The 26,903-nt window shown below is 36.0% G+C and overlaps 2 protein-coding genes and 1 pseudogene across 5 annotated transcripts in view; 2 read left to right on the forward strand and 1 right to left on the reverse strand.

Annotated features, from left to right (window-relative positions):
• The window catches only part of LOC103438545 (annexin-like protein RJ4), a 29,089-nt gene extending 24,866 nt beyond the window's left edge, over window positions 1-4,223 (reverse strand). Inside the window, exons 1-5 of one of the 3 annotated variants that reach the window (XM_008377079.4) lie at window positions 4,078-4,223; window positions 3,022-3,167; window positions 1,908-2,126; window positions 1,250-1,462; window positions 592-1,113 (exon numbers count right to left, since the gene is read on the reverse strand). In XM_008377079.4, the coding sequence (XP_008375301.2) occupies window positions 820-1,113; window positions 1,250-1,462; window positions 1,908-2,126; window positions 3,022-3,167; window positions 4,078-4,150 (945 nt within the window). In that variant the 5' untranslated portion in view covers window positions 4,151-4,223 and the 3' untranslated portion in view covers window positions 592-819. Of the gene's footprint in view, window positions 1-591; window positions 1,114-1,249; window positions 1,463-1,907; window positions 2,127-3,021; window positions 3,168-3,307; window positions 3,589-4,077 lie in introns of those variants that run through there. The other 2 variants (XM_008377080.4, XM_029105134.2) reach the window with 2 other exon arrangements.
• A 7,557-nt stretch (window positions 4,224-11,780) lies between these two features.
• Window positions 11,781-17,533, forward strand: LOC103438546 (glutamate--cysteine ligase, chloroplastic-like; annotated as a pseudogene).
• Window positions 17,534-18,915: 1,382 nt separating this feature from the next.
• On the forward strand, window positions 18,916-26,447 carry LOC103438550 (protein LNK2-like). 2 transcript variants are annotated; one of them, XM_029105136.2, is made up of 10 exons: window positions 18,945-19,323; window positions 20,739-21,027; window positions 21,705-21,834; window positions 22,472-22,602; window positions 22,681-22,790; window positions 22,885-22,971; window positions 23,478-24,197; window positions 24,288-24,442; window positions 25,509-25,906; window positions 26,013-26,447. In XM_029105136.2, the coding sequence occupies exons 1-9, from the start codon at window positions 19,300-19,302 to the stop codon at window positions 25,873-25,875; spliced, it is 2,013 nt and encodes a 670-aa protein (XP_028960969.1). In that variant the 5' UTR covers window positions 18,945-19,299; the 3' UTR covers window positions 25,876-25,906; window positions 26,013-26,447. The 2 variants fall into 2 exon arrangements, with proteins under 2 accessions (XP_028960968.1, XP_028960969.1); XM_029105135.2 differs by having other exon boundaries at window positions 18,916-19,323; window positions 22,472-22,790.
• Window positions 26,448-26,903: the final 456 nt, after the last annotated feature.

Consider the following 26,903-nt stretch of genomic DNA (forward strand, 5'->3'; position numbering starts at 1 on the left):
AAGTTTTCTCCAGTTGAATATGAGCTTAAGGAAATATTAGTATATTACTACTAGAGGCGTAAGAAACTTTTAGATTACCTATAAACATTTATTAACATTTTCTAATAGTTAAGGACATAGTTCAAACATTCTCTAAGCAATTAATGACACAATCCACGTACATAAGTTTGTAATTCATATACCAATATTTGGGTTGTTTTTTATTTTAAGCGATCATATAACGAGTTATTCTGTTGATAGATCCTGAGATTTATCTACAAGCTTTCTTATGGTTTAATGGGAGGATTCCTTGGATTTTGATACTATTGATTTAGATTTGTTCAAGTTTTTAGTCCTTACGTCCTGTTCTCCTAGTAGAAATCACGAAGACACTTTTTGCCCGACTTTTGGCAAGAGAACAAGACGGACATTATTTATAGAAGTCGCACGACTCACACCCATATATTTTTGCTCAGCATATCCATTTCTCCTCATAGTTAATCATCAGGCATATTAGTTTTGCAATTTAATTACATCCTTTTACTTTCCTCGCTTGCTGTTAATCGAAATCTGTTGCTAGATTATAAATATAACTTCCATTTAATCCAACCCTTGATTAAAAAGCTGACAGACAACTTTTATTAATACTCCATAACATCCGAAACGAAAACAAAAGGTCTTGATAAAAACCTTAAACTCCAACAAACATAGATAAAGGTAAGGTAGATAGTCACACCACAAGGAAACACAAACACGGAAAATAAAGACAGTCATCAAACTCAATAGAAAAACAGAAGCACTCATAGCACTTGATCATACTAATTTGCTCAGCGAAAATTTTCAATCTTCCTTCCCCAGCAGAGTAAGGAGGAAGTCCTTGTAATCCCCGGAAGTTTCTTTGGCCACAGCATGGTCGAGAGGAACGCTGTTCTTCTTGTAGTAAACCTCTTTGATGTCTTTCAAGTCCCTCTCGGACCTTGTCACAATCACACGAGTGAGAGCATCCTCATCAGTTCCAACCCTCTTGATTGCGTTGCGAAGAACCTTCTCAAAGTACTTCTTGGGGTCATTGAGGCATCGGATGGCTACATGCAGTGCCTTCTGGAGACCATCACAACCCTCTTCCAACAAACTCTGTGATAAAAAGAAGAAAACTTAGAGGTCAAACTCGGCAGTCTTCAATCTTAGACTCTTTGTAGATAAAAGTCTCTGTAAGTAATTAGTTTTGGGTTGGATGTTCTAACTTCGACATAAGGAGGTTCATACGTACCTTACTGATGGAAGTGCCATGGTCATCTCGGTAGCGGTTAAAGGTTGCCATGAGCTGAGTCTTGCTCCTAGTACTTAGGATCCTAATAACTTCATCATGATTGAAAGCCTTGTCTTTGATAGCATCATGAATGATATCAGCTTCCGAATTCGCCAGTTTTGCATTGATCTCAGAACCATCATAACGATACGCAGTCACTAAAGCAACCAAAAGCTGTAACATTGACCAAAAACCATCAAACACCATTAACAATTCAGACTAGGATTCTCTCCCCTCCTCTTTCCATTCCCTTCCCTTTCCTCCTCTCACATTCTCTATTTTGTCTTTCTCCTTCTATATAAAATTCATCTAATATGTTGACGTGACTTAACTGTGACCGTTCAAATAGGAGGGGAGGGAAAGGAAGGGAAAAAAAGAGGGGAGAGAATAATTCACCTAATACCATTCGAGAAAAACACAGATACCAAAAGAATAGTTCACCTAATACCAAAATAATAGTTCACCTAATACCAAAAAGAGGAGGCAAAGAATGGCAAATTCTCCAACTTACTATGTTGTCCATTAGTAAAGTGGACTCTCACGTAATTCACAGTGCGATAACTTAACATGCCATACTATTTGCCAAAAAAAGTCCTTGCCGTTAATAATGTTCGTGTACCTTGCGGACATCGCCAGTGGTGTGTGCAGCCAAGTCTTCCTCCAAGGAGTGCTTGTAGCGAACTTGGTAAGCCTTCCTTACTGCAAGGAGCTCTTCAGGAGATAGAATGGTAGCAATCTCGATGATGACATTGTAGTTACACTCAGATTTCTTGATGGCCACATGAGCCAAAACAGCATCTCGATCTGCAGGATCCAATATCCAACGGTACACCGCTTTCTACATTTGCCATATCCCCAAATGAAATTAGTTTTAGTATATGGTATAACACAAATTGCTCAAACAAGAGATACAAAACTAATATAACTTTGAAAATATAGAAAATTTGAGTTCGAAAGTAGATACCATGTAAGTTCATCCATGTAGAGAGTTTTGAGAGGCAAAAACTTTTATATTCTATATATTTAATATAAAAGTGATGAATTGACTGAAATGTTCAAAACTCTTGTATTTAAGTGGTACCTTTTAATCTCATCAAAACATTTCAGTCCACAACAAAAATCTCAAAAAATATTTACTTAATATTAATAAATAGTACTTTTACCATATTTTTTGTACCACATTAATATTGTTCTTTAATAGAGATGGTACCACATGTGTTCTATGTCATTGTTAATTTAGAGAAATTTTTTATTGTGACGGGAACATGGATGGTATATCACGTGCTTTTATGTAAGTGGTGGGAAATTTTACTTTTTAAGTTATTAACTTTTTAACACACATATATCATCATTTGTATAATAACACGTGATGTACCACCTCGTGTACCAGTCACACTGAAAAATCTCTCGTTATTTTAAACAAAATAAGACTTGGAATTAATAATTTATTGACAGCTCATTGATTTGTTCTCTAGAAACCTTCAAATGTTGCTCTCATTAGATGGTAATATTCTCCTTTCCACCCTCTTCTATATCTTTGTAGGAAAAGGACAAAACCCTTCGGAGATTTCTATGTTTTGTGATACACAAGAAAAATCAAAACATAACACATTTTTTTCATGTATTTATTTTTAAAAATATTTAAATTATTTTCGACTTATGAATATTTAAAAATAAATAAATAAATAGCAATGGTAAATATCGACTAAGGGTGAAAGTATGAGAGAAAAAACCTCAAAATCCCCAGAGAGCTCGGACTCAAGGCGCTTGAGAAGATCTTCCTGATAAGATTGCTCGTAAGCAAGCCTGATTTGCTTTCTCTGTGCTGCGTTTCTATGTCCAAGTATAGAGAGTATAGCCTTCTCATCAGTCCCCCATCCTACACGGTATACAAAAATATGAAATATAAATTAAATTTACCATATATATAAATTCTCAAAATAAAAAAATAAAAAACACAATTAATCATCTGCATGAAAAATAAAATAAGAATTAAATGGCCGAATAAAATGATTAAACCTTTCGCAGATTTTCGAAGAACTTCAGCATCGTCGACGGGAGAGAAGTTTTCAGGAGCAATTAGGGTAGCCATTGTTGGAGATAATTTTCTAGGTTTGAGTCCTCTCTTACTAGTGTCTGTCTTGTGCTCTTGCTCTTACAATGTTTAATATTTATAGCAAATCTTTCACATTAAGAAATCAACTAAAATTGTGGTATTTAGGAATATATTAATTAGCATATCTACTAATTATCCACAAATGAGGTGGTGCTTATGTGAGTTTTGGTTGGATTTGGTGTGGCATTAATAGGTGGTTGCAACATGGCAATCTCTAATAATATGACATTCTTTATATATATACATCACCTCTCCTGGACTTAGAAGACATAATTAATAATTTCTTCCATTTTGGAGTTGTTCTTTCTTTTTTGCTAAGATTACTTTAGATCGTAAAATTATTCTACCCTTAGAATGAGTTAGGCCAAACTTGAGAGATCAAAGTTAAAATTTAAGAAAGAAACATGTGATGATCTACTCATAAGAAGAAAAATTGAATAAATCACCAACCTACCTAGGTTAACATTCATATGATCAAAGACCAAACAAAAGAAGTATGGGACATGCGTACACGTACAAACACACACACACACACGGGGGGTAGGATAGGGCTGGAAACACATTTGGACACTTTTGTTGGCTCTCATTCCATAACTTCTTTCAAGAACGGTATGATTTTAAATTTATATGACAGTGTAGACTGGCTAAAAATTAGTTAGAGAGAGTAGAGTACCTTTGCATGCGTTTCTGAGGGCTTCTGCATCGTCGTGAGGAGAGAAGTGGTCTGGAGCAATGAGGCTTGCCATCGTAAACTGCTAGCTGTTTTTGCTTGGCTTTCAGTAGGAAAGGAAGGAAAGAGGTAAGTAAAATGTGAGTGAGAGACTAGTCCAAGTGCGTGACCCTTTATATATTGCTAGGTTTTCTTACAGTATTCACCATTGAAGTTAATAGCCACCTCACACACATCATGTTGTCGAGATTCCTCGTACGTTACACGTGAACAATATACCTTTTTAATTATCTTAATAGTTTCCCTTACTCCCACTAATTATTGTAAAACAAGGGAAGAAATGGGTAATTTAAATATGAATAGTCCTCGTAGTTTACTCGGATTTTCAATTTAATGTTTGTAGCTTTTTTGTTGTATTTTATAGGGAAATTTATCAAAAAACTTCCGGTACTGTTCATTTTAACTAAAAAAATCATATTTTACACTAAAAAGTCAATCTTGATACTATTCATTTTACCTTTTATTTAGTTTTTTTCGTTAAAACTCAAGGTTTTCAAACAATTTTTCATTAATTTTCCTTATTTTATAATGTTACCGTAATTTTATTCCGTCAAACTAATAGAAATTTCATCCACGATAGGTGCTTTTAAATGAGAAGATGTGCCCAAAATGTGATGGAAAATTCAACTTAATTGATAAAATATTAGACTTAAGCGAATATGTACGATAAATATGCAATAGAAAACGAGGACGAAGGTGCAAATCTAACTAAATCATGGAGACTATTAGTACAATTTGCATTAAAAAATTTGAGGAAATTGTAGCAATGGTCCATTAACTTTAACTCAATTGGAGCAATGGTCCCTTAACTAAAAATTCATGACCATTGTTTCCTTAACTGATCAAAACGTGCAGCTATGGTCCTTTTTGTCAACTCTATTAGAACTTTTGTCAAAATAAGTCATGTGCCACACACGTGCGGATGAATCAAGGGGCAAATATGAAAAACTAAATGAAAAAAATTGTAGCAATGATTCCTCAACTTTAACCAAATTATAGAAATTGTCATTCCAACATGAGTCATTTTGACGGAATTCTGACGAAGTTGACATAAATGGCCATAACTGCATATTTTGACGAGAATTTTTAGTTGAGAGATCATTATTCTAATTAAGTTAAAATTAAGGGACTATTACTACAATTTTCTCAAATATTTTAAATATAAAATTATGGTGTTCACACCTCATGACTCATGATATGCTTTTTTATTTGTCTATTGCGGGGTTGGTCTAATTAATAAATTAAATTGTGTGGTGTTTGAAAATTGTGTGTTGTGTTTTGTGTTCACACATGCTACTTCTTTTTTCAACTAATTATTATAAATCCCTGCGTTTTGTGTTCACACCTGCTACTTTGTTTTCTTTTTTTAATAGTGTCTCGAAGAATAATATTAAATAGACCAATTTTTTAAATTAAAATAACAAATCATATGAATGTCATTAATAAAAAATAAATGCTAATCAACATTTAGTAATAATTGAATCATCAATAATCACATTGTTGAGAATGAATTTCACACTAACGAGAGGAAGAGACATTGTATGTGCTTATAAGTAGTTAGGCTACTCCTATATTGCCAATTGACGTTATGACAGAACCCCAACTTTCTTTATGATATTAGAGTATACGTTGTCTCATGTATGAAACTTAATGACCACATGTGCTTCACATCACCCGACTTGTGTTGTCCACGTGTTAGACTTGAAATGAAGGACCTTGCATATGCCTCTAAGTAATTTGGACAACTCACATTTTATGGTGGAACCCAACTTTCTTCACATATCATATGGTTTAAAAAATTTGATTTAATAATTTGTTATACACAGACATATATACATTATAAGGAAAACTAATGAAAAGGGCTTGAAAACTTTGAGTTTTAATGATAAGGACAAAATAAATGGTAAAATGAATAGTACCATGATTGACTTTTTAGTGTAAAAATGTGATTTTTCGTTAAAGTGAACAATACCGGGTGCTTTTCGTTAAAGTTCCCTACATTATAATCAGTAACATCTAAAAATGAGTATCTCAAATTTTGTCTGAAGCATGTGTGCGTGTACCTTTTAAGTAAATATTTTACTCGAATAAGACTGCATTTTAAGTTTTTATTATCTAGAGTCTAAAAAAGAGTGTCACCATTTCATCGATTGAGAAAGGATAATATGGACGGCCGTGGCATATGCGTAAACGTGATCGTATATAACTGGCTTGGCTGTCAATTATATAAATTGCAGATTAAGCTTGTGAGCGTGACTAAATGACCAAGTTTAGGAGTCCTATATATTAAGGTTAGTTGTGTACGATTTGGGATGAGTTTTCGATCCTGGTTGAATTCCTGTATAATCCTAATTCTTATATTATATGAACAAGGCATCTGGAGGGTTTTATGTGTGCGAGTAAGATCAAATTGTTAAGAGATCACAAGACATAAGGGAAGACACTTTTGAGAGAATGTGAGGGGTAAAAGAAATTAAGACCTAGGGTTAGTGAACCAAAGGGGTTTTCATACTATTGAACTATCTCGGAATCATCGGTGCGGACGTTAACAATTTTTGGCTGAACCATTATAATTTTGTGTTCTTGTGTGTGCGTTTTCTTTGTGCTTGGTGTTTTTGTATTTTCCTTTTTTTTTTCTTTTTTTTTTTTTTTGGAAACTAGTGTTTTTGTATTTTCTTTGCGGTTTGATTATTGTGTGTTTAATCAGAGTTCATCGAAATCAAGATTCGTATTGAGAATTTAATATGTACAGTAAACTGGTATTAGAGAAGGATAAGGATTGTATGTCCTTCCACTTTCAATGCCCTCCCATGCCCTTCTGTTTTGTGTGGTCACGGTTAAACCACGTTAACATTTTATATTGTTTTTTTTATAGAGATAATAAGACAAAAAATGAATAATAATATAAAATGTTGACGTGACTTAACCATGACTACACAAACAAAAAAGCACAGAAAAGTATCGGAAGTGGGAGGGCATACAATCCTTGTCCATTAGAGAATAGAGCTGACAGGTTAGGGCGTTGGTATTTGTTCAGGTCATAGATGAAAATATCGATAATATCGGCGAAATATCGCCGATATTATCGTTTTTTCATATAACGATATTTCGCGAGTATTTCTTTAATTATCGCTATAATATCGATAGTATCGCGATATTATCTATAATATCGCGAGATGAACCTAAAAATATTTGAAATTTTCTGAAAAGTCTCAAACATGCACATAAAAAGATTCGAACTCCTCCCATCTAACTCCTTCAGCGCCTTGACCACTATACCACTTACGTTTTTGTGAAAACATGCTAAAATATTTATATATATGGTTTTGTTTTGAATTCTTTTTGCAAGAAACAAATTTGCACATATTCCAAATTTTTTGTGGTATTATATTTTAAATTGTGTCAATTAATTACTTAGTCAATGGCATGTGGTTTTTAATTTTTCTATTTTTTATTTGGTCACTTACATGTATGGTTGGAAAAAATTCTCAAAAATCCCAAACCAAACCGAAAAAATCCCAAACCAAAACCATCCCGAAAAATACCGAAATTTTCGATATGGGATTGGTTTCCAAATCCCATTTGTTTGGTAATCCCGAAATCCCGAAAAATACCGAAGTATTCGGTTTCCTATTGACTTTTGGGTTTCGGTTCTTGAAAGTCATTGTCATGGTTGCTGACTACTCTTCACAATACACTTACTCTACACATAGAGATGATGAAGATAGTGAAAATTTTGAACCTCATAGGAACTCTATGTGGTACTTAGTCACTCATGTATCTTACCATGCAATGTATAAAGTGTAAAATATTGTACTAATTCATTATATATAAATGATTATGGTGTGTTTAAACTTCTTTCATTAATTACTACATATTTTCTACACTCACAATATTTGACAGCTCGCTATATAATCAACTTAAATCAGTTAAATCCATCATGCAATGCATTTCATTCTAATTTTTTGTGATAAACTAATAGATAATTGACTAAATAAACATCCTGCAAAGTTTCAATAAAAATTTCCAAGTTTTTCTTACAATTTCCGTGGTTTCCATGTAATTTTTATCGATATCGATATTATCCCGATATTTCCATCGATATTTCCGTGTTTTCGGACTACCGATATTTCCGATATTACCGATATTTTCCTCCTTGGTTCAGGTGCGACAAGGCAACGTGATAGCGTTGGTACTTGTTCAAGTGCGACAAGGCAGCATTATTGTGTGTTTGTCAGAGTTTATCAAAATAAACCATTAGTGATATATTGGTTGCAAAAGAGTTTTTTTCATTGCAGAGTGATAAGTAGCTATTTATTTAAATTGGTCTTTGAGATTAACATAATTCTTTATTTTGATCAATGACAAGGAAAATCGACAGAACTGATCCCTAAGTTTGTCTACTGTAAATGGTAGTTTGCTTGCTCGACTATAGGGAGAGGTAGCACGAGATTCGGGCAAAGGTAAAACTATGAAGCAATCATTTTGATCATTCCTTTTAACATTCATCAATATTCTCATTAATTTTTTAAGTGAACGGCCATATAACCACTTTTTTAAGGATATTTTTGTTAAATCAACCCCTCCACTTATTAAGGATATAGAAAAATATTTCATTGAGGTGCACAAACAAGGAATTATATTCGTGACTAAACTCGGTCAATAAGTCACGTTCACAAGCTTTACAATTTATATAATTGACAGATAGCCAAGCCAGTAGTATACGATCATGTATATGCACATGCCACGACCGTCCATATGATCCATTCTCAATCGATGAAATGGTGACACTCTTCTTTTTAGACTCACTTGATAATAACACTAAAGTGCAGCCTCATTCTGAGTAAATATTAACTTAAAAGGCACAACCACATATGCTCCAAAACACTCTTTTTTGGATGTGACTATAATATAAGGGTAAATCGTCAAAATAGTCCTTGAGATTTGTATAACTCATCACTTTGGTCCCTGAGATTCCAAATCGATAAAAGTGGTTCCTGAGATTGTCCACTATCCATCATTTTGGTCATTCCGTTCAAAACAAGTGTCCCGAAACTCTTGGCCGGAAGTTTGGGCAATTTTCAAAGCTTTGTAACTCAATCGTTTCTTAACCAAATTCGACCCATAATATATCAAAATGAAGATAGGAAAGTGTAGACTAATATTATACCTATTTCAAAGCCCAATGGTTGCCGAAGATGGCCGAAAAATAGCCTCAAAGTTGACTGGTCCGAGTGAAAACTTGAAAACTCGCCAGAAACTGGGTAAACTTTAAATGTTCATAACTTCTTCAATACTCAACGAAATCAAGTGATTCAAAAACGAAAATCATACTTCTCGACAAAATAAAGAGAATGTTACCTTTTTCAACAGCTAACTCGCCCTGGTTTGGCTGGAAAACGGCTTGAAAGTGGCTAACTTGAAACCAAGATAGCCACTTTTGAGCCGTTTTCCAGCCAAACCACGGTGAGTTAGCCATCAAAAAAGGTACCATTCTATTTGTCTCGTCGAGAAGTATGATTTTTGTTTTTGAATCACTTGATTTCGTTGCGTATTGAAGAAGTTATGAACGTTTAAAATTTATCCAGTTTCCGGCGAGTTATCAAGTTTTTACTCGGCTAGTCAACTTTGAGGCTATTTTCCAGCCATATCTGGCAACCATTGGGCTTCGAAATAGGTATAATATTATTCTACATTTTCCTATCTTCATTTTGATATATTATGGGTCGAATTTGGTTAATAAACGATTGAGTTACGAAGCTTTGAAAGTTGCCCAAACTTCTGGCCAAAAGCTCCGGGACACTTAACAGAGTTTTTAACGGAATGACCAAAATGATGGATGGTGGACAATCTCAGGGACCACTTTTATCGATTTGGAATCTCAAAGACTAAAGTGATGAGTTATGCAAATCTCAGGGACCATTTTGGCGATTTACCCATAATATAATGTACATGGCTTTTATCACACGAATGTAAATTGGGGCTAAGGTTTTTTCATGATTATTTCAAGGTTCTAAAAAACGTTAGGCACTAATTGGGCGGTGGGCTTGTGCCTAGAGCCTAGGCAGCTAGACGGGCGCCTAGGCGGATTTAGGTAAATTTCTTGTATATCTTGTAAATAAATGCATATTGACACTTACAAAAAAATTAAACTTGTATGAAATCCATGGATAAGATAATAAAAAAATAATAAAATGCAAAAAGAGTATCCAACAAGTTCAAAATTTTAAAACACATTAAGCATATATGCCATATAACCATAGTAAGGAGTATTGTAGGATGACACATGTACAATAAGTTCACAATTTAAAACCACATAAAATGCAAAATAGGAGGAAAATAAGGAAATATATTAATGTAGATAGGATTTTTTTTTTAATTTCAAAAAAAAATTAAAAAAAAACTTTCTAGCCGCCTAGCACCCCCTAGCCTGCCTAGAGCCCAGCCGATTTTTCCAACCGATTTGCAAGAAAACGCATCGGATCACCACCGCCTAGGCCATTTTTTAGAACATTGGATTATTTAGAGTCTAAAAATTATATATGTGAAGGATTTTTTAGGACACTCTAAATGTTTAGTACGAGTTTCTTTTGTGTATATTAAGTATTTGAAGTAATGCCTACTAGATAATATCTCGATAGATTGTATTGATGACCCTCGATATCGCTCATTAGATTACTTAGGCATATATCGTATTTGTTGACATGTGCGTAACATAGTTTTGTCGATTTCTGTTTGAATGTAAATTTTTTTTATTTTACAATAGAATCCTCGAGGTTCGGATTCTTGATCCGCTAATGCTTATATGAAAATTCATTAGCTGTATAGAATCTGGAAAGTGTATTCCTTGCAATGTAAAAGAAGAGAAAAGAAAAGTGAGAAGGCATTTTTTGCAAACTAGAGATTAATATTAGTTGAGAAGAAATAAATAAGGTTTATTGAATAAAGAATGATGGAAAAGGCATGAAAGAGATCATCTCCGGATTCATTCCCCATAATTCATCAAGTTCGAGGATCCGGACCGTTGAAATTTGATACAACGATTACAAATAGGGATCCACTTGAAAAAGTTATAATAACTTTAGCCGTTGGATCAAATTTCACCCGTCCAAATCCCTTAACTTAGTGGGAGGAAGAGACCTATAAGATCCCTTTCCGAAAAGGCACACCAGGTAAGTCATTGTAAAGCATCCCACATGCCAAAAGACAAATTCTAAGCCCTACATTCCACACGGTATATTTTGGATTTGATTTTTGGCGTTATTGAATCGTACGATGGTGGTTTGAGAGGAGTCTCTGTAAATCTTCTCGACTCTCAAAAATGTGGACTGCCGTGATGCAGTCACTAATTTATTTTTTATATAAAAAAACAAAATTTAATTTATTAATTAGAACAACTTCAAGCCAAATGAAAAGTATAGGGATGTGATATCCACATATCATTTTTACTTCTCTCATACCCTTTTAATTTTCGGCCGTTGGATTGGATGAATTGAAGAAGATCAAAGGACATAAATTAACAAGGAATGTGAGAGAGGTAAAAAGGGATGTATAGATAGCACAGCTCAAAGCATATTATGAGTAAATTTTATACTTAAGTAAAGGAGGCTTCTGAAATAGAGGGGAAGCAACGGGGAAATGAAAAAGGGAGGGAGAGAGATAGGGGGCTGGCTTCTGGGAACGGAAAGGAGAGGGAAAGGGTTGCTTTGAAAGGGAAAAGGCCCCGTGAGGTGCATGTGAAGCTCAGGGGGCGATCTGGGTGGGAGACTTAAGGATGCAAACGCTTCACTGGCTTTTCTAATTTCAGGTGATTCAAGTGTTCTGTCTCAGATTTTCCTTCCGTTAATTTTATTGTCCTCCGTTTGGATGTTACTCCTATCTCATAAATTAAAATAGATTTGAATATAGTCCGTTATATGTTGTGTCAAACGTGATAAGGATAGCACATGATGAGTTATGAGCCCATAATATAATGGGTTATCTAACATATTTTTATACATGAGTTACAAATCATGTCTTACAAGTCACTGCCCATTCAATCTTATCCCTAAGGCTCAATCCATTCCAGCCCACCAAACGGACCCTTAGGGTTTTAAAGCATCAGCCATGGTGCTGTGCTGTGATTGCTTCTGAGCTTTCAGCAAATGGTTTCTTTTTGGTTGGAAGTTTTGGGTTTTTTGTTTAACTGATGCATTGAATTTCAGCACCAAAAGCTCGGAATTGAGATAGTTCTCATTGAATTGTTCAATTTATGGCGGGAAAATCCCATATTTTAGGAAATTGACATGAAATTTGGTGGTTATATATGCGATACGTAAATCAAGGTTCTAAAAGACGTGAGGCGCTAGTCGGGCAGCGGGCTGAGGCCTAGTGGCTAGGCGAGGGTCTAAGCAGCCGAGGCGGATTTAAGTAACTTTATAATACGTTGTGCATATAAGTGCCTATTTATACTTAAAGAAAAATAATTGTAAACATCAATTGCAAAATAAAATGACATATATATTATAAAGTATTAGAACATATTGAAAACATGGAGAACAAACATATAATGAGTTTTCATCCTAATATTCAACAAGTCTCTTACATTTTATTGAAAAAATAAAATACAAAATGAAAGTTATCGATTTTCTGTCTAAGTAAGAGTCGCGACCTAAGCGGATATAGGCACACTTTCTTAATTTTCAAACGCCCCGGAACTAATCCGGGCGGTTAACAGCTGCCTAACGTCCATGGATGGAGCCACTATAAGCCTAGAGGGGGCAGATGCCCCCACTCATTTTTGTCCCTTCTGTGCAAAAAAATTGTACAGTTTTGCATCCTAATGACCAACCCTAATTAAAATACAAATTAAACCCTATATGTTAATTGGTATCAAGGGAAATGCTAAGGAGACTCTTCTAAAAGTCTCTCCATGGACTTTTCGCCACCTTATGTTTTTAGCACAATCCTCATACCAACATTATTAAACATTGTGGCAAAAACATGAGGTGGCGGAGAGTCCCACTTTGAGAGTCTCCTTAGCATTTCTCTTAGTATCAATATGACTGACTTCACCAACAATGATTCTAAGTATTTTGTATGAAAAACTTTATGGATTAATATATAAGTGTTTTGTTCAGTAAATTTTTTAGTTTTTTAATTGTAACTTTGTTGTTTGAGAATACCCCCATTCATACAATGACGTAAATAAAGAAGTGGTTTGTGGACTTTCTTTTTAATCAAGTTTTGTATTAAGAGGAAATGGAAGTGTGTAATGCCTAAAATCAAATGGTTAAAAAATCTCTCTCTAGTTAGAGTGTTGCATCGAACGCACTTTGTTCTCCAAGGTTACCATAATTATATTTGGTTTTCACAGTTTTTAATTAGTTTCGGTACAAGATATATATGTATTATGATTTCCTTATGATTATACGTCTGTTAAGATTCCTGTAGGATCGTGGCTGTAAATACAACTTGTTCTGGAAAGGAAAAAAATATAATCCTTGAAGTTGAAGTTCAGAACTTGCTGATCAAGAAAGATCAAAGAGGTTAGCAACTTGTTGTTGTGAGCAGCCATGGCACTCATTTCACAGACAGCTTCACTATATTATGCTGCTAGGAAGACACAGATTTTGCATGTAGCAGGCAACTTAGACGGAGGCCAGAAACGATGGCGTAGCGTGATCGTTAATGCAAGGCCTCCCTCAGAAGCAGCTGCAGTTTCAACAGATCCGCTGACCAAGGAGGATCTCATAGGCTACTTTGCCTCTGGATGCAAGCCTAAGGAAAATTGGAGGTAATTTATACTATATTATTGCATTATTTTAACCATGCTTTGTATACTCAGTTTTTTGGATAGCTTGTGCTAATTTTTGTAAACTTGATCATGCTTCCTTCCTTAGGATTGGGATTGAACATGAGAGGTTTGGGTTTGACCTAAAAACTTTACGTCCAATGAAGTATGAACAAATAGCTGAGTTGCTTAATGGGATTGCTGAGAGATTTGGTTGGGATAAAATTTTTGAAGGTTACAACGTTATTGCACTTAAACAGGTATAATATTGCTTAAATTCGCCTCTAATTTGTGTTCATTTTATGTTTAACTTCCATTATTTCCCTGTAATTTGTGCATTCTCGTATGACTCAATATGTTTAATCAGTTATCGAGAAACCCTTGCCATTATCATGATTTTTATGAAAATAAAATGTGACAATGCTGGGTAGGGTAACCAAAGCATAGCGCTGGAGCCTGGAGGTCAGTTCGAGCATAGCGGTGCACCCCTTGAAACTCTGCATCAAATTCATGCTGAAGTTGATTCACACCTTTATCAGGTCAGTAAAGATGTTTGTACTTTGGAATTCATGTGCAACTATGCCACAATCTATTCATAAATCGTTTTTAGTTAAAGGCCACTTCCAGAATGTTCTCTGTTTTCTCCTTCCTCTTGGATGTTAACTTGTTTTTTATGTTCATTTTTTACTAGGTTCAATCGGTTCTAAAGGAAATAGGAATTGGATTACTTGATATTGGTTATCAGCCTAAATGGGAGATTAAAGACATACCTTTGATGCCCAAGGTATAATCCTCCATTCAACCATATGGAGATGCATTTTCGATTCTTATATTGAGATAGCAAATGTTGAAACATGCCTTGTTGACTGCCGAAAGTTGTTATAACTTCTTCTGATCAAGTGTTTTGGCTCAGGAAAGATATCAAGTTTTTCTAAATTACATGCCCAAAGTTGGCTCGTGAGGAATTGATTCATTGTTCAGGACTTGTAGTGTACAGGTATAACGATTTGTACTAATCAAAGGAGGTTCTTGCTATGAATACTCGCTACGTGATTCATTTGGTCACGGAAGATCTTTTAAACTCGTGAGCACCATCATTGTTCATTTTTTCTAGGTTAATCTGGACTTCAGTTCGGAAACAGATATGATAAGGAAACTCCGTGCTAGTCTTGCTTTGCAGCCTGTGAGGATTATGATCCCTTGTTTTTGGTGTAAAATTTGTTTATTTTCAGATGTCCATGAACCTTTCAACAAATGAAACAGATTGCAACAGCTCTATTTGCAAATTCACCTTTCACTGAAGGAAAGCCAAGTGGTTTTCTTTGCACGAGAAGGTTTCTGTATTCTGTTTTGTTCTGGTCTAATGCATTCTATTATTTCTCTTTTTAGTGGAGTTGTTATTATTTGGTCGATACATGGCATCTGTATTGATTCTTCGACTTCTTGTTACAGTGAAATTTATACTGATGTGGACAAGGATCGTACAGGCATGCTTCCTTTTGTTTTTCATGACTCCTTTGGGTAAGATCTTCTTTATACTTATGAAAGAAGTTCTTGCTGTTTTCCTCTGAAACTTTGTAAGCTTGTGCATAAATAATCCAATGTCTTTCAGAATAGATAGCTCTGGTCTCCTTTTTTGCCTAATACACTTATTATTTTTTCATTGTTTGTTATGCAGTTAAATTTGATGTGTTTGGTATTTGTTCTGTTCGGTTTGGCATTGTTGTTCTGTGGTCCATGTTTATCAAATGCTGATTTTTCTTTCATAGTTGTACAAACCTTCGAATGTATCTGGTCGATTTTATCTTATTTTCTTGTGCAGGTTTGAGCGCTATGTTGATTATGCTCTTGATATTCCCATGTATTTTGTCTACCGGAACAAGAACTATTTTGACTGTACTGACATGACCTTCCGGGTTTCCATCTATCCTTTTCATAGCTAGTCTTGTAATTTGAGGCTTTCTTCTGTAGTTGCAAGCTCTCTGTGCCAAGCTACTGTTTTGTTAACGACATAGTATGGCTATATTCCCGCAGGAGTTTATGGCAGGAAAGCGTTGTTGCATTCCGGGTGAAGTTATTCCAACCATAAGTGATTGGGAGATGCATTTGGGAACTATATATCCTGAGGTTCATTTCATCATACGTGCGTCAACAATCTAATTATTCGTTTTTGCTTCTCTGATGTTATTGCCTAATTATCCGATTTTTTTTCCCATTCAGGTTAGGCTGAGGAAGTACTTGGAGATGAGGGGCGCTGGTTCAGGGCCTTGGAAGACATTTTGTGGTTTGCCAGCATTTTGGGTACTATGCATTTCGATTCCTCATATCAAACTAGTTCATTTGTTCTTCTTAACTATATCTAAGCAGCCAGAGGTCGCACTTGGTGCAATGGCAAGTGCCTTTGCCCATGAGCGGTAGGTCTCGGGTTCGAGACTTGGGAGCAGCCTCTCCATAAATGGGGGTAAGGCTAGCCGACATTCACCTCTCCCAGACCCTGCGTAAAGCGGGAGCCTTGTGCACTGGGTACGACCTTTTTTTAACTATATCTAAGCAGCCAAAGGAGTTTGAACGTTATTTTCTGATAACAGATGTAACAAATATTATAACTTTTGTATCGACCGGTATTTCAATTATGTCTTTGTGGCTCTTACGTACCCTGTGACTTTCTTTAAAATCCCAGACTGGTTTATTGTATGATGAAGTTTCCCTACAAAATGTGTTGGACATGATAGCTGACTGGACCCCCGAAGAAAGACAGATGCTGAGAGATAAGGTGATGTCAAACGCTTCACAACAAAGCTCATTCTTCTGCGTTCTTGTACAACGGTTAAGTTCCCTTATCTGATTGTAAAATTACAATTTAGCAGGTCCCCAAAACTGGTCTAAAGACGCCATTTCGTGGAGAACTGCTGCAGCATGTTGCCGAAAATGTGGTGAAGTTTGCCAAGGTAGATTAGACTTCTCTTACTGCTTTAAGTGTGCGTGCGCAGCTGGCTCATAGGATCCATCTATTCTTGTGCAGGATGGCCTGGAAAGAAGAGGCTTGAATGAATCGGGATTTTTGGATGGGGTGGTGGAGGTGGCGAGAACTGGTATGCAATTGGGAGCTAAGCTAAGCTGATTTTCCATTACTAAGCGTGACGATCACTAAATTTTCATTTGGCGTTTTGTTTTCTTTTTGGCGGAAATTGTGTTTACGTTGAACCTTAAATTATGTATTGCAGGTGTAGGTCTTCGCCCATGAGCTGTAGGTCTCGGGTTCGAGACTTGGGAGCAGCCTCTCCATAAATGGGGGTAAGGCTAGCCGACATTCACCTCTCCCAGACCCTGCGTAAAGCGGGAGCCTTGTGCACTGGGTACGACCTTTTAGGTGTAGCACCGGCTGAGAAGCTGTTGCAGCTGTATTATGGGGAATGGGGGCAAAATATAGACCCCGTCTTCGAGGAGCTACGATACTGATCAGGCAAGGCACTTCGCTGGGATCTTTCATCTTTGTATGTGAACCTTGCAAATTTTCTTGTGTTCAAGGATGATTCCGACAAAGGGCCGAAATTTGCCTTCGTTGCATCCACCTATTTGTTATAACATTTTCCGAAACAAATTATGTTGGACTTGTGTGTTCAAGCATGTTTTATCTCTCTCTGGTTAAGCTCTTTGGTTTGAGCGATTCTTCGTTGTGAGGATCCGGGGATCCTCTAATCACATATGTTCATCGTACATTTTCGTGAAATACTGATAATATTCAATTTTAAATAAAAAAAAAACCCATCTTATGTCATGCACCTGCAGCAAAGATGCTACAGGCTTCGACGCTTGCTGGAAATCGGACGGTCGAGCACAAAAGTTAGCTTACGTTGCGAGAAAGTATTTGCTTCTCATGGTTTCGCGATACGGCCGTTGTCTTTGCACCGCTTTTTTTTAACTCTCTTTTCATATGCTTTAATGCGGTTTAGGAATAGGTACAAAACAAAATATGAAAAAATATCTTTGTTTAAAGTAATAAAATATTAAGCATTTGTCGATTTTCTTCCGAATTTGTAAGGAGTTGTCAATATTTTCTTAAATTTTAATTTTAACGGTTATCTCCCTGAACTTCTATAATTGGCAAAAAAATTCTAAATTTTAATTATGGCTGGTTAACCCCTTGAATTTTTATAATTACCTAATATCCCAACTTTAATCTTCCCCCCTTCCCCAAACCATTAAATTTAAACAAAAAAAAATGTACGAAGTGAACTAGCGAAAGAGGAGGAATAAAAATAAAAAAAACAATATGTTGTCCACTTTAGAGCTCAAATTATATTTTTGCAATTATAAAACTATAATTGACTTAAATTGAAATTTATAAAATTAAAAATCAAAACATTAAAAAAAAAAAAAAGTGGCAGCTATATCTAAAACGATATATTAATTGCAAGAGAATTTGTATCCTCGCAAAGTGAGAAGCCTAAGAGCTCATTTGAAAGTAACTTTAAAATAACTGAAAACGCTTTTGGTGAAAATGATTTTGGAATCAATCTTTAGTAAAAATGCAAGTAAATCCTGAAAAAAAAACACTTGAAGTGATTCCTGAAATAAACACATAACTGGTAATTCTTGCAAAAGCACTTCAAATGCTTTTGAAACCTATAAATTAATTTTTCTAAAAACTCTTCCAGTTATTTCAAAATACTTTCGAACGAGCTCTAAATTGACAAAAGAAGAGATGAGTGTTTCTAAAAATAGTAATATTAACCAAAAGTTAGGATGACAACCCGCACTGACCCACCCCACTCACGCCGGATCCAAGGAGCCGTGGACAAACATAGTGGCTTCGGTTCAATCCAGCCCAACCTTCGAAAGCGACGTCCAGACCCAGCGCCCACCACAAAGCACCTCAAGCGCGACCCACACCAAATTAAAATAATTTTAAAAAGGGCACCGAAATGCAAATGCAAATGGAATTTGTCCGAAATGCAAATGTAAAACCGGACCCCGAGAAGTCCTCTAGCCAATCAGGTCGCAGCATTAGATCACCCCTCTCTCTGACCACGAGTTTAGATACGTTTCTCATCACTCGTGTCCCAAGTTTCACCGGTTCACGTGACTTGGGCCCCACCCGCCCTCCTTCCCCGGCACAAGCCAAACTCTTCTCTTCTCTCCCACACCCTCGAAACCTCTCTCCCTCCTCTCTCCCTCTCTCCCTCTCTCCCTCTCTCTCTGTCTCCCTCTAGCTCTGAGTGGCCGTGCTTTTGCTCTTTCACTCTCTCTCTCTCTCGCTCTCGCTCTGGGGGCGCGTTGGAAGGTTTGTTGGATGGTGACAGTGTGAAGTTTCTTGGCGATGTGTAGACCAGACTGTGTGCGTCGATCTGACTCCGGTTTCGGTTTTGCGATTAACTGTGGCTTCTTCAGAGATGTTTGATTGGAACGACGAGGAGGTATACAGTTTCTTCTTCTTAATTTAATTTAATTTAATTTTTTTTGCATTATTAATTAATAAGATTTTAAATTTATATTTTTTGTGTTAATGTGAAATGATTTTTTTTTTTCGAGTTTTTGAGATAAAAGATATGAATTTCCTTTGCTGTTGTTGTATTTTAGGTGAATTTATGTGCTTTTTGGCGGACAATTTGGTGCCAAAAACGACGGTTACATAGTTATATTTTCTTGAATTTTTGTTACAGTAATTGACTTTTTTTGTTACAATCTAGCAAATGAGAAACGAGGTGAAGAAATGATTATTAGTGATATGAATTTATGAAAATCTTGCGAAAAAAAAGTTGATTAGGTATTCGCATATATTTGTGTAAGACGATTGAAGAACAGTGGAGTGAGTCCAAGGATGAACATTTCAGGAGGTGGTTTATTTGTTGAACAGACGGAATGTCAGTTATGTTATTAAGGTGTTTGGAGCGACAATTTGAATTTGAATTCATGTGCGAATACGAGCACATAGTCATCAAAAGTAGGGGATAAGATGAGTTTATATGATGCAGGAAGAGTTCCGTGGTGCTGGTGTAGTGAAATCAAGGCGAAGAACAAGAATCGAGCTGAACTAGAACTCTATATATTGAATTGAAGATTGGAGAAACAAGAATTTTGGAAACGATGCACTGAGTGGGATTATAGATGTGACATTGAGCTTTGAGGGTATATAGATTTCTTAAGAAAAATGTGGGTTTTTGAGGCTCTAATTCTATACTTTAACTAGAAAATATGAGAGTGAAGAAGGTGTAAGGAAAGTTTCAAATGCGGTATATGTAACCAAAAAGAAAAGTGAAATCTTAGTTGTGAAAGCTACAAATCACACTATCTCAAAAGCTATTATGCACTCTGTGCAAGTTACAGAATACCTAACCATGATGACAATTATGAAAGCTGTAATTTGGAACTGCAGAATTGCAATATGTTTGAGAGAAAAAGGTGGATGCAATAGCTATGGTTTTCATGCAAGAGTGCTTGGATAATGTTAGCTTTTTATTTCGATTTAAATTAGGAATCTGCAGTTTGTTGAGTTATGATATTTATCTTTTGGGCTTTAACTTTTAGGATGTGTTTGGTAATTCTATTTGGCCAGTGGAATTCTTGTACAATTTGTTAAAGTGCCAGAATCTTAAAGATTTGTGGTTTTCCAACAAGTGTACATTAATCCTCATGCAGTTTTCGATGTTGTCTTTCTATATCTGATATGTATGCAATCTCAAGAGGTGATAAGCCACTGAGCTGAGAGAATCGTCATTAATACTTCCAGTGCTCTCTTAAATAATTTGTTTGTCAACTTTTCAATTATACTATTTAAATATTGTTCTTGTCATGCCTCTTGCTAATGTTAACGTTTTTTTATTTTTTTCAGCTTGCAAACATAATATGGAGTGAGGCAGGTGAGAGTGATGATCATATTGTGCCTTACAACGAGGCAAGTGAGGATTGTCGTAACAAGAAGGAATGGAAACAAGAATCTCACACCATCAAGCCTACCGAACAGAAGACCCATGGGTCCAAGTTTGACTTGCAAGACAGAAAGTTGGAAAGCAGTCCTAATTTTGACACCAGTGAAGGAATTTCTACCTCTGAATTTGGAATGGACTCGTGGCCAGATTCATCATTAGCTAATGTTGCCAAAAGTGAACAGCATTGTATAGGTACTGAAGCACCCAACAACTTAACTGAAATTATCACCTACGGTTATGATTTATTTATTTATTTTTAATCATAAAGCATCTTTAGTTTGGATAAGACCGTCAGAGGGAATAGATAATCCAGTGTCAGTTAACCCATGTACATTTCCAGTTGACAATGGAAATCAATGTTTTCATTCAGGCTATGGTTAATTTGTTATGCTTCATTGTATCCTATTTAAAGGTTAGGCATTATCTCAGCTCCATTTGCTTACCATCCTTCTATCCGTACGCATTTTTTGCACGTGTTGATGCTTGACCGCCTTAACATTATGTGCCATAAAGCATGGCTAACCTTATTGGTGTCCTATAAAATTTTCCCTTCAGCTTTAGTGGCATACGATAGTCACACTACACACCCGGTGCACTCTTCCACTTCATCCATTCATCTTATATTCTATAAAAAATGTGGGATTTTGGTCTTAATAAAAATGACAAAGAAGCTAAATAGCACCGTGATAAACAAGTAGTTCTTTATTTGTTGTGTGTTGGGGAGGTGGATTGTTGTCTCAATTGTTTCTTTTGATTCTGTTTTCAGATTGTTTAATTAGAAGTGCTGAATTTCTTGTCCATCTTACATTTTATTTCTGCTAGTTTTAACAAATTTTGTGCTTCTTATAAAATATTTACCTTTTTAACAGCTGAGGCAATCCAACTTGATAAAGATGGTGAAATTTTTCAAAATTCAAATGAAGGTAAAGAACAAGGTGATATTGTTGACTACGGATGGGCCAACATTGGAAGTTTTGATGATCTTGACCGGATTTTTAGGTAATTTATGACGACATCATTTTTTTTTTTGTTAATGGAGTCTCAACAACATTCTGATATAAATTATTTTTATTTTATTTTTGCTATTTTACAAAAATTGCACCGTATACTTATTTTTTTCAGAGTTGACTAGCTGGCATGATCTGCAGAACTATTTAAAGGAAAACTAATTGTACAGTTTCATGGCTATCATTATTTCTCAGTAGTTTTCTCAACTGAAGTATAATAGAAATATTTTATTCTTTGTTATTATTCGTCTCCATCTTGGAGCAGTTTAAGAAGCCATCATCGTGGTATTGTCAAACACCCAAGAAAAAAAATGGTGTGTTCAATGACAGCTGGTTGTGGCGTTTTTACTGTCAAGTACCCCATCTTTCCTTTTCCACTGATGTACTAGTTCACAAACTGAAGCACACCATCTACAAAACAAAGTACTAAATACATTTAAAATTTCAGACCATGAAATATTAATAGGTTATGATACTCCTCCCTCCATTCCTCTACATAACTTACCTTATTCTCCATTCCTCTCCCATACCCTGCGTAAAGCGGGAGCTTTGTGTACTGGGTACGACCTTTTTTTATTAACGGTATCCATCCAACTCTGTAGTCTCATAAACAATTGATGATTTTGCAGCAATGATGACACTATATTTGGCAATGTAAGTCTTGGTAATGCTGACGAGCTGTGGTCTTCCTCTAGAGATGCAACTGACAGTCCAATCAAAGCCTTTCCTGTTTCTTCAGACTCACCAAGTTTCACATCAGGTGCAGTAACGAATGCTTCTGAGTATTTGGAAATTAAAACAGACTATATCCAGAAAGATAACCAGTCAATCACCCCAGGCTATGGGAAGATGGATTATTCTGCAAGTTATGGTCTGCAGAATGCACATGCCGCACTTGATCATGTAGAATATGCTGGAGGTAAAAGTAAGACCATGGAAAAGGAACAGGTATGAGTTAATCTAAACTTGATTAGTCCATCGCATATTCATGCCTTTCACCTAATCAAGAAAGTGATCTCATAATTGTATTTGACTTTCACAGTCAGATATGGACACAGGAAGAAGCACTCTGACAAATTCTTCCTTGAATGCTGAAAATTCTTCTTCCCCAAATGAAACAGCTGATAAGGTACTACCATTTTTTTCTATTTTTCTCTCTTATGTTCTGATATGTCAAGGTGCTGTGATGAGGCAAATAAGTTATGAAAGTTAGTAGTCTGTCTGATGCCTTAAAATATAATACCATTTAAGATGGGGGAATACTAAGAAATCACTTTAAAAATGCAAACGGTGTGTCAACGTTGCGTAATGGAAGTCTGTTCAGCCGGGAGGTAGAACCAAATTGTTAAAGAGGTGTAGTAAAAAATTTCATCAACTGAGATTCAGAGAGTCTGATGTGCGTAACATCAATTGTAGAAATGTTATAATCATTCTAATGATCCAACTAAAAAGAAATGTTCTCTTTCTTCTATGGATTGATATGGTTATGTAATATTTTGAACATTTTCTTTGATGCCATAACTTTATCTAGGAAGGAAAAACCTTGACTGATTAAATATCAAACACAATTTGATAGTTTGTACTTTCCATATCATTCAAATTAGGTTAATAGTGTCTTTCCCTTGATATATGCAGGTTTCTAGGCAGAAAAAATTAATGAGGTATCGTAAAAAGTTGGAGGAAAAAAGTGAGGAGAAATCATTGCAAGATTTTTATGGTACTTGGCCTTCATCAAGAACCCCTTGTGGACATTTTGAGAACCAATTGGAAGGCTTCATGGTAGAATCCTCTCCTTCTACAGCTCCCAAGCAGAAGAGACTGCTTCAAGGACCTGATCCCTCACCCTACCAGCATATCCCAAACCAATGTGCAGCCCAGTCTATGTATGGGAACCTCACAAATCCATCTACGCATGTGTCATCTCACATTCAACCTGGGAAATTTAAGCATCAAAATTTGTTTTCTGGTTGTGAAGTTTCTTCTGGGAATGCAAATGCTATAAACAAGTCAGTAGATACTTCAGCAAAGCCTCTAACCATGTCTCCTCAAGAGAAAATTGAAAAGTTAAGGAGGCGGCAGCAACTACAGGCAATGCTTGCCATTCAGAAGCAACAACAACAATTTAGTCATCAAATCTCTAGCACCCATCAGTCTAGCACTCAAAAAGGCCCTCAAGAAAATCAAATTCAGTATTTTGAGAGAGCTGATCTGGAAGTTGAAGGCTTAAGTACTCTTCCTTCTCTGGACCCGAACTCAACCGTAGAACAAGATGATTCCAGTATTGTTTCTGCAGCAATTGATGATCACTCAGCTGAGGATACAATACTTTACAGGCTTCAATATATTATATCAAAGGTATGCTCAATTTCAAATTTGATTCTTCTCCTGGTAGGGTAAATGAATTAGATTTAGTTACAACTTACAATGGAAAAACAATGTTTACAGTTGGACATCAAAATAAGACTTTGCATACGGGATAGCTTGTACCGGTTGGCTCAAAGTGCAATGCGGAGGCATTATGCTAGTGATACTAGCAGTTCAAACAAAAGTAGTAAGGTTGAGGGTGAAGTCTTTGCAGAGGAAATCAATAATCATAACAGGTTAACGAGTTTTCTTTGTTTTTATAGTTTTACATTTTCATTTTGGCTCAAGTGGTTATCCTTTGTATGCTGATTACCTACATGCATTTTACGTCCTTAAGGCGGCCTGTCCCACGTCGGACAATGGAAGTTTAACATACATGCTTAAATGATCTTGGGCCTCTCCGCCCATGGATATTTGTCTTTGGGTTCGATGCTCATATTTTAGCATGATATATGGCATGCCCAACGGACTTCAACTGTAAAAAATTGTCCATGCATATGGTAGGATGTAAATCTATTCTCTTAAAAAAATTTGGGTCTCCACACATTGCAAATTGGTTTTGGGTTGGGTGATCACATTCTCCCCAAACTGTGAAAGAACAAAAATTTACTCATAAGCAATTGAAAAAGAAAAGGGAAACAGTCATCCTAGGTTATAAACCTTATAAAATTCATGAAACTAATGAACGTGAGTCGTGACTGTCTTAAACTTGTTAAAATTTTAGTTTGAACATAACATGTATCATTCCCCTTCATCACTTGGTATTAATCCTAGCAATATAGGAATGTTAACAATACACTCCATTTAGGAAGGGGGGTTGGGGGTGTGTGAGGGCAAAAAGGATCATTTAATCAGCTGGATTCTTGTACAGAAACCCAGGTAGAAAGGTCAGTTCTAGGAAATTTTATAAAGAAATAGGGTATTAGTAGTCAAATGGTTGTATCTAATCTCACCTCGTCAAAGTGCTAACAGGTTTGTCCCGAAATATTGCACACCCATGTTTCACTGTCTGTCCACCTCTTTGGTTGTTCTTATATAATCCATTTTCCACCATTTTCATACCTCCTTTCCACTCTTAAGTAAATGGGAAATGGAAAAACTTATGTAGTTCTTTTCTTTTATCACCGTTTATGTTTACATCTTCTTGACTATATTCGAAAGCCTTTGTCTGTTTGACCTTTTGTATTGCTTTATCGATTTGTGGTGGACTGACTGATCAATTTCATATTTGGGTCAAGGGTAAGAATCATTTCGTCTTTGTGAATCATCACTCACTTTCCTGTTAATCCTATGGTATTGTAGGTTTGGTAAAATACCAGATTTGGAAACAGAGACCAATCCCATAGATCGAACTGTGGCTCATTTGCTCTTCCATAGACCCTTGAATTCATCGGGAAAAAAATCTGACGCATCTGAATCACCTATTTCTACCAAGTTGTCATGTGAACACAAAACAGCAGGCTTGGTGAACTTGTCAAATGAATGCTTTCCTGACAGTCTGAAGAACAAGCAGTGCTTTCCTCGCCAAGGATCTGAAAGCTGTCGCCCATTCCCTGAGCCCAGTTCTGTGGACCCGTTTAAAACCAGTCCTTTGGTGGGTAACTCAGAAAACGCATCTAGCACTGGTCCGGATGATGGTGGAACTATGGAGGTTGAAGCCTCTCTGTGAAGAAATGCGTGTGCCTCAGAATTCGACAAGGGTAATTCCTTCCTTTATCTCTCCCATGCTTGTTAATAATTTAATTCGTTTCACATACACGGCTGTATGGATTTACTGATAACGCGGAGATTTCCTTTCGTTGTCAGCCATATAGTCTTAGTGGTCGAGGAGCTTCAGCCTTCGGACAACATTACCGATGGGGAGGGAGTATCCTGTAAACCAATCTGCTCTGTAAAACTAGTTGCGTGCATATATATATATCCATGTTTCAAGACTAAAGTCAAGTGTCATAAGATTAGCTGGTGTGTTTCCTTAAACATATTCAAGGCAATACTTGAGACCTCTGTTAGTAATATTTTCATGTACGAAGGGCGGGAGCCACGTGTCTAGCTAGTATTGGCCTATTGGTGCACTCCGGATCCGCCTCTTCGGCTAGTAAGAAATTTATACGTTCAGATTGCGAAAATATATCACGAGTTAATCTGAGATTCTTTCGTAATGTGCTTGGATAAAGTAGATGTTTTATATTGCTGTGTAAAGATATGAACAATTGAAATCGCTTACAACGTTTTCAACTTTAACCGTGTGTTAATTTAGTCCTCAACGTTGAATTTGAACAATGTTACTATAAACTAGTGCCATAAAACCTAGTTTTACAGACATAAAGCGATGTTGGGCGATGATATTTAAACACATGATCTCGGGTGCATGATAAATGTTGTTAATGTTTGTGGAGACTTGGATATTTCTATAGGGATCTTGGTATAGAAAAAATGACAAAGGTGACCGTCACCTTCCCACACTGATAACATCGGCACACCCATCGACCACTGCCGCTAATATAAAAAACTTTTTACTTCTACAATGTTATACATTCTGTCAATAGAAAATTAAAAAAAAATAGATTGAGTTAAGTACGGATAACCACGCAATTTTTTGGAATGATTTCAAATTAATCTCACCTTTTTAAAATATTCTAAATAACTATCTAAAACTTTTATTAGACATCCGTTAGGTCACCGGCGACAATTGTACCA

Source organism: Malus domestica, chromosome 07 (assembly GCF_042453785.1).
Source record: "Malus domestica chromosome 07, GDT2T_hap1".
Taxonomy (NCBI): Eukaryota; Viridiplantae; Streptophyta; class Magnoliopsida; order Rosales; family Rosaceae; genus Malus; species Malus domestica.

What these genes read in the sequence shown, in the direction of transcription:
- LOC103438550 (XM_029105135.2), top strand. Translation starts at nt 19,300, where the DNA reads ATGTTTGATTGGAACGACGAGGAG. An exon ending in TTGATTGGAACGACGAGGAG is followed by an intron (nt 19,324 to 20,738) that starts GTATACAGTTTC and finishes TATTTTTTTCAG; the next exon opens with CTTGCAAACATAATATGGAG. An exon ending in TTCAATATATTATATCAAAG is followed by an intron (nt 24,198 to 24,287) that starts GTATGCTCAATT and finishes CAATGTTTACAG; the next exon opens with TTGGACATCAAAATAAGACT.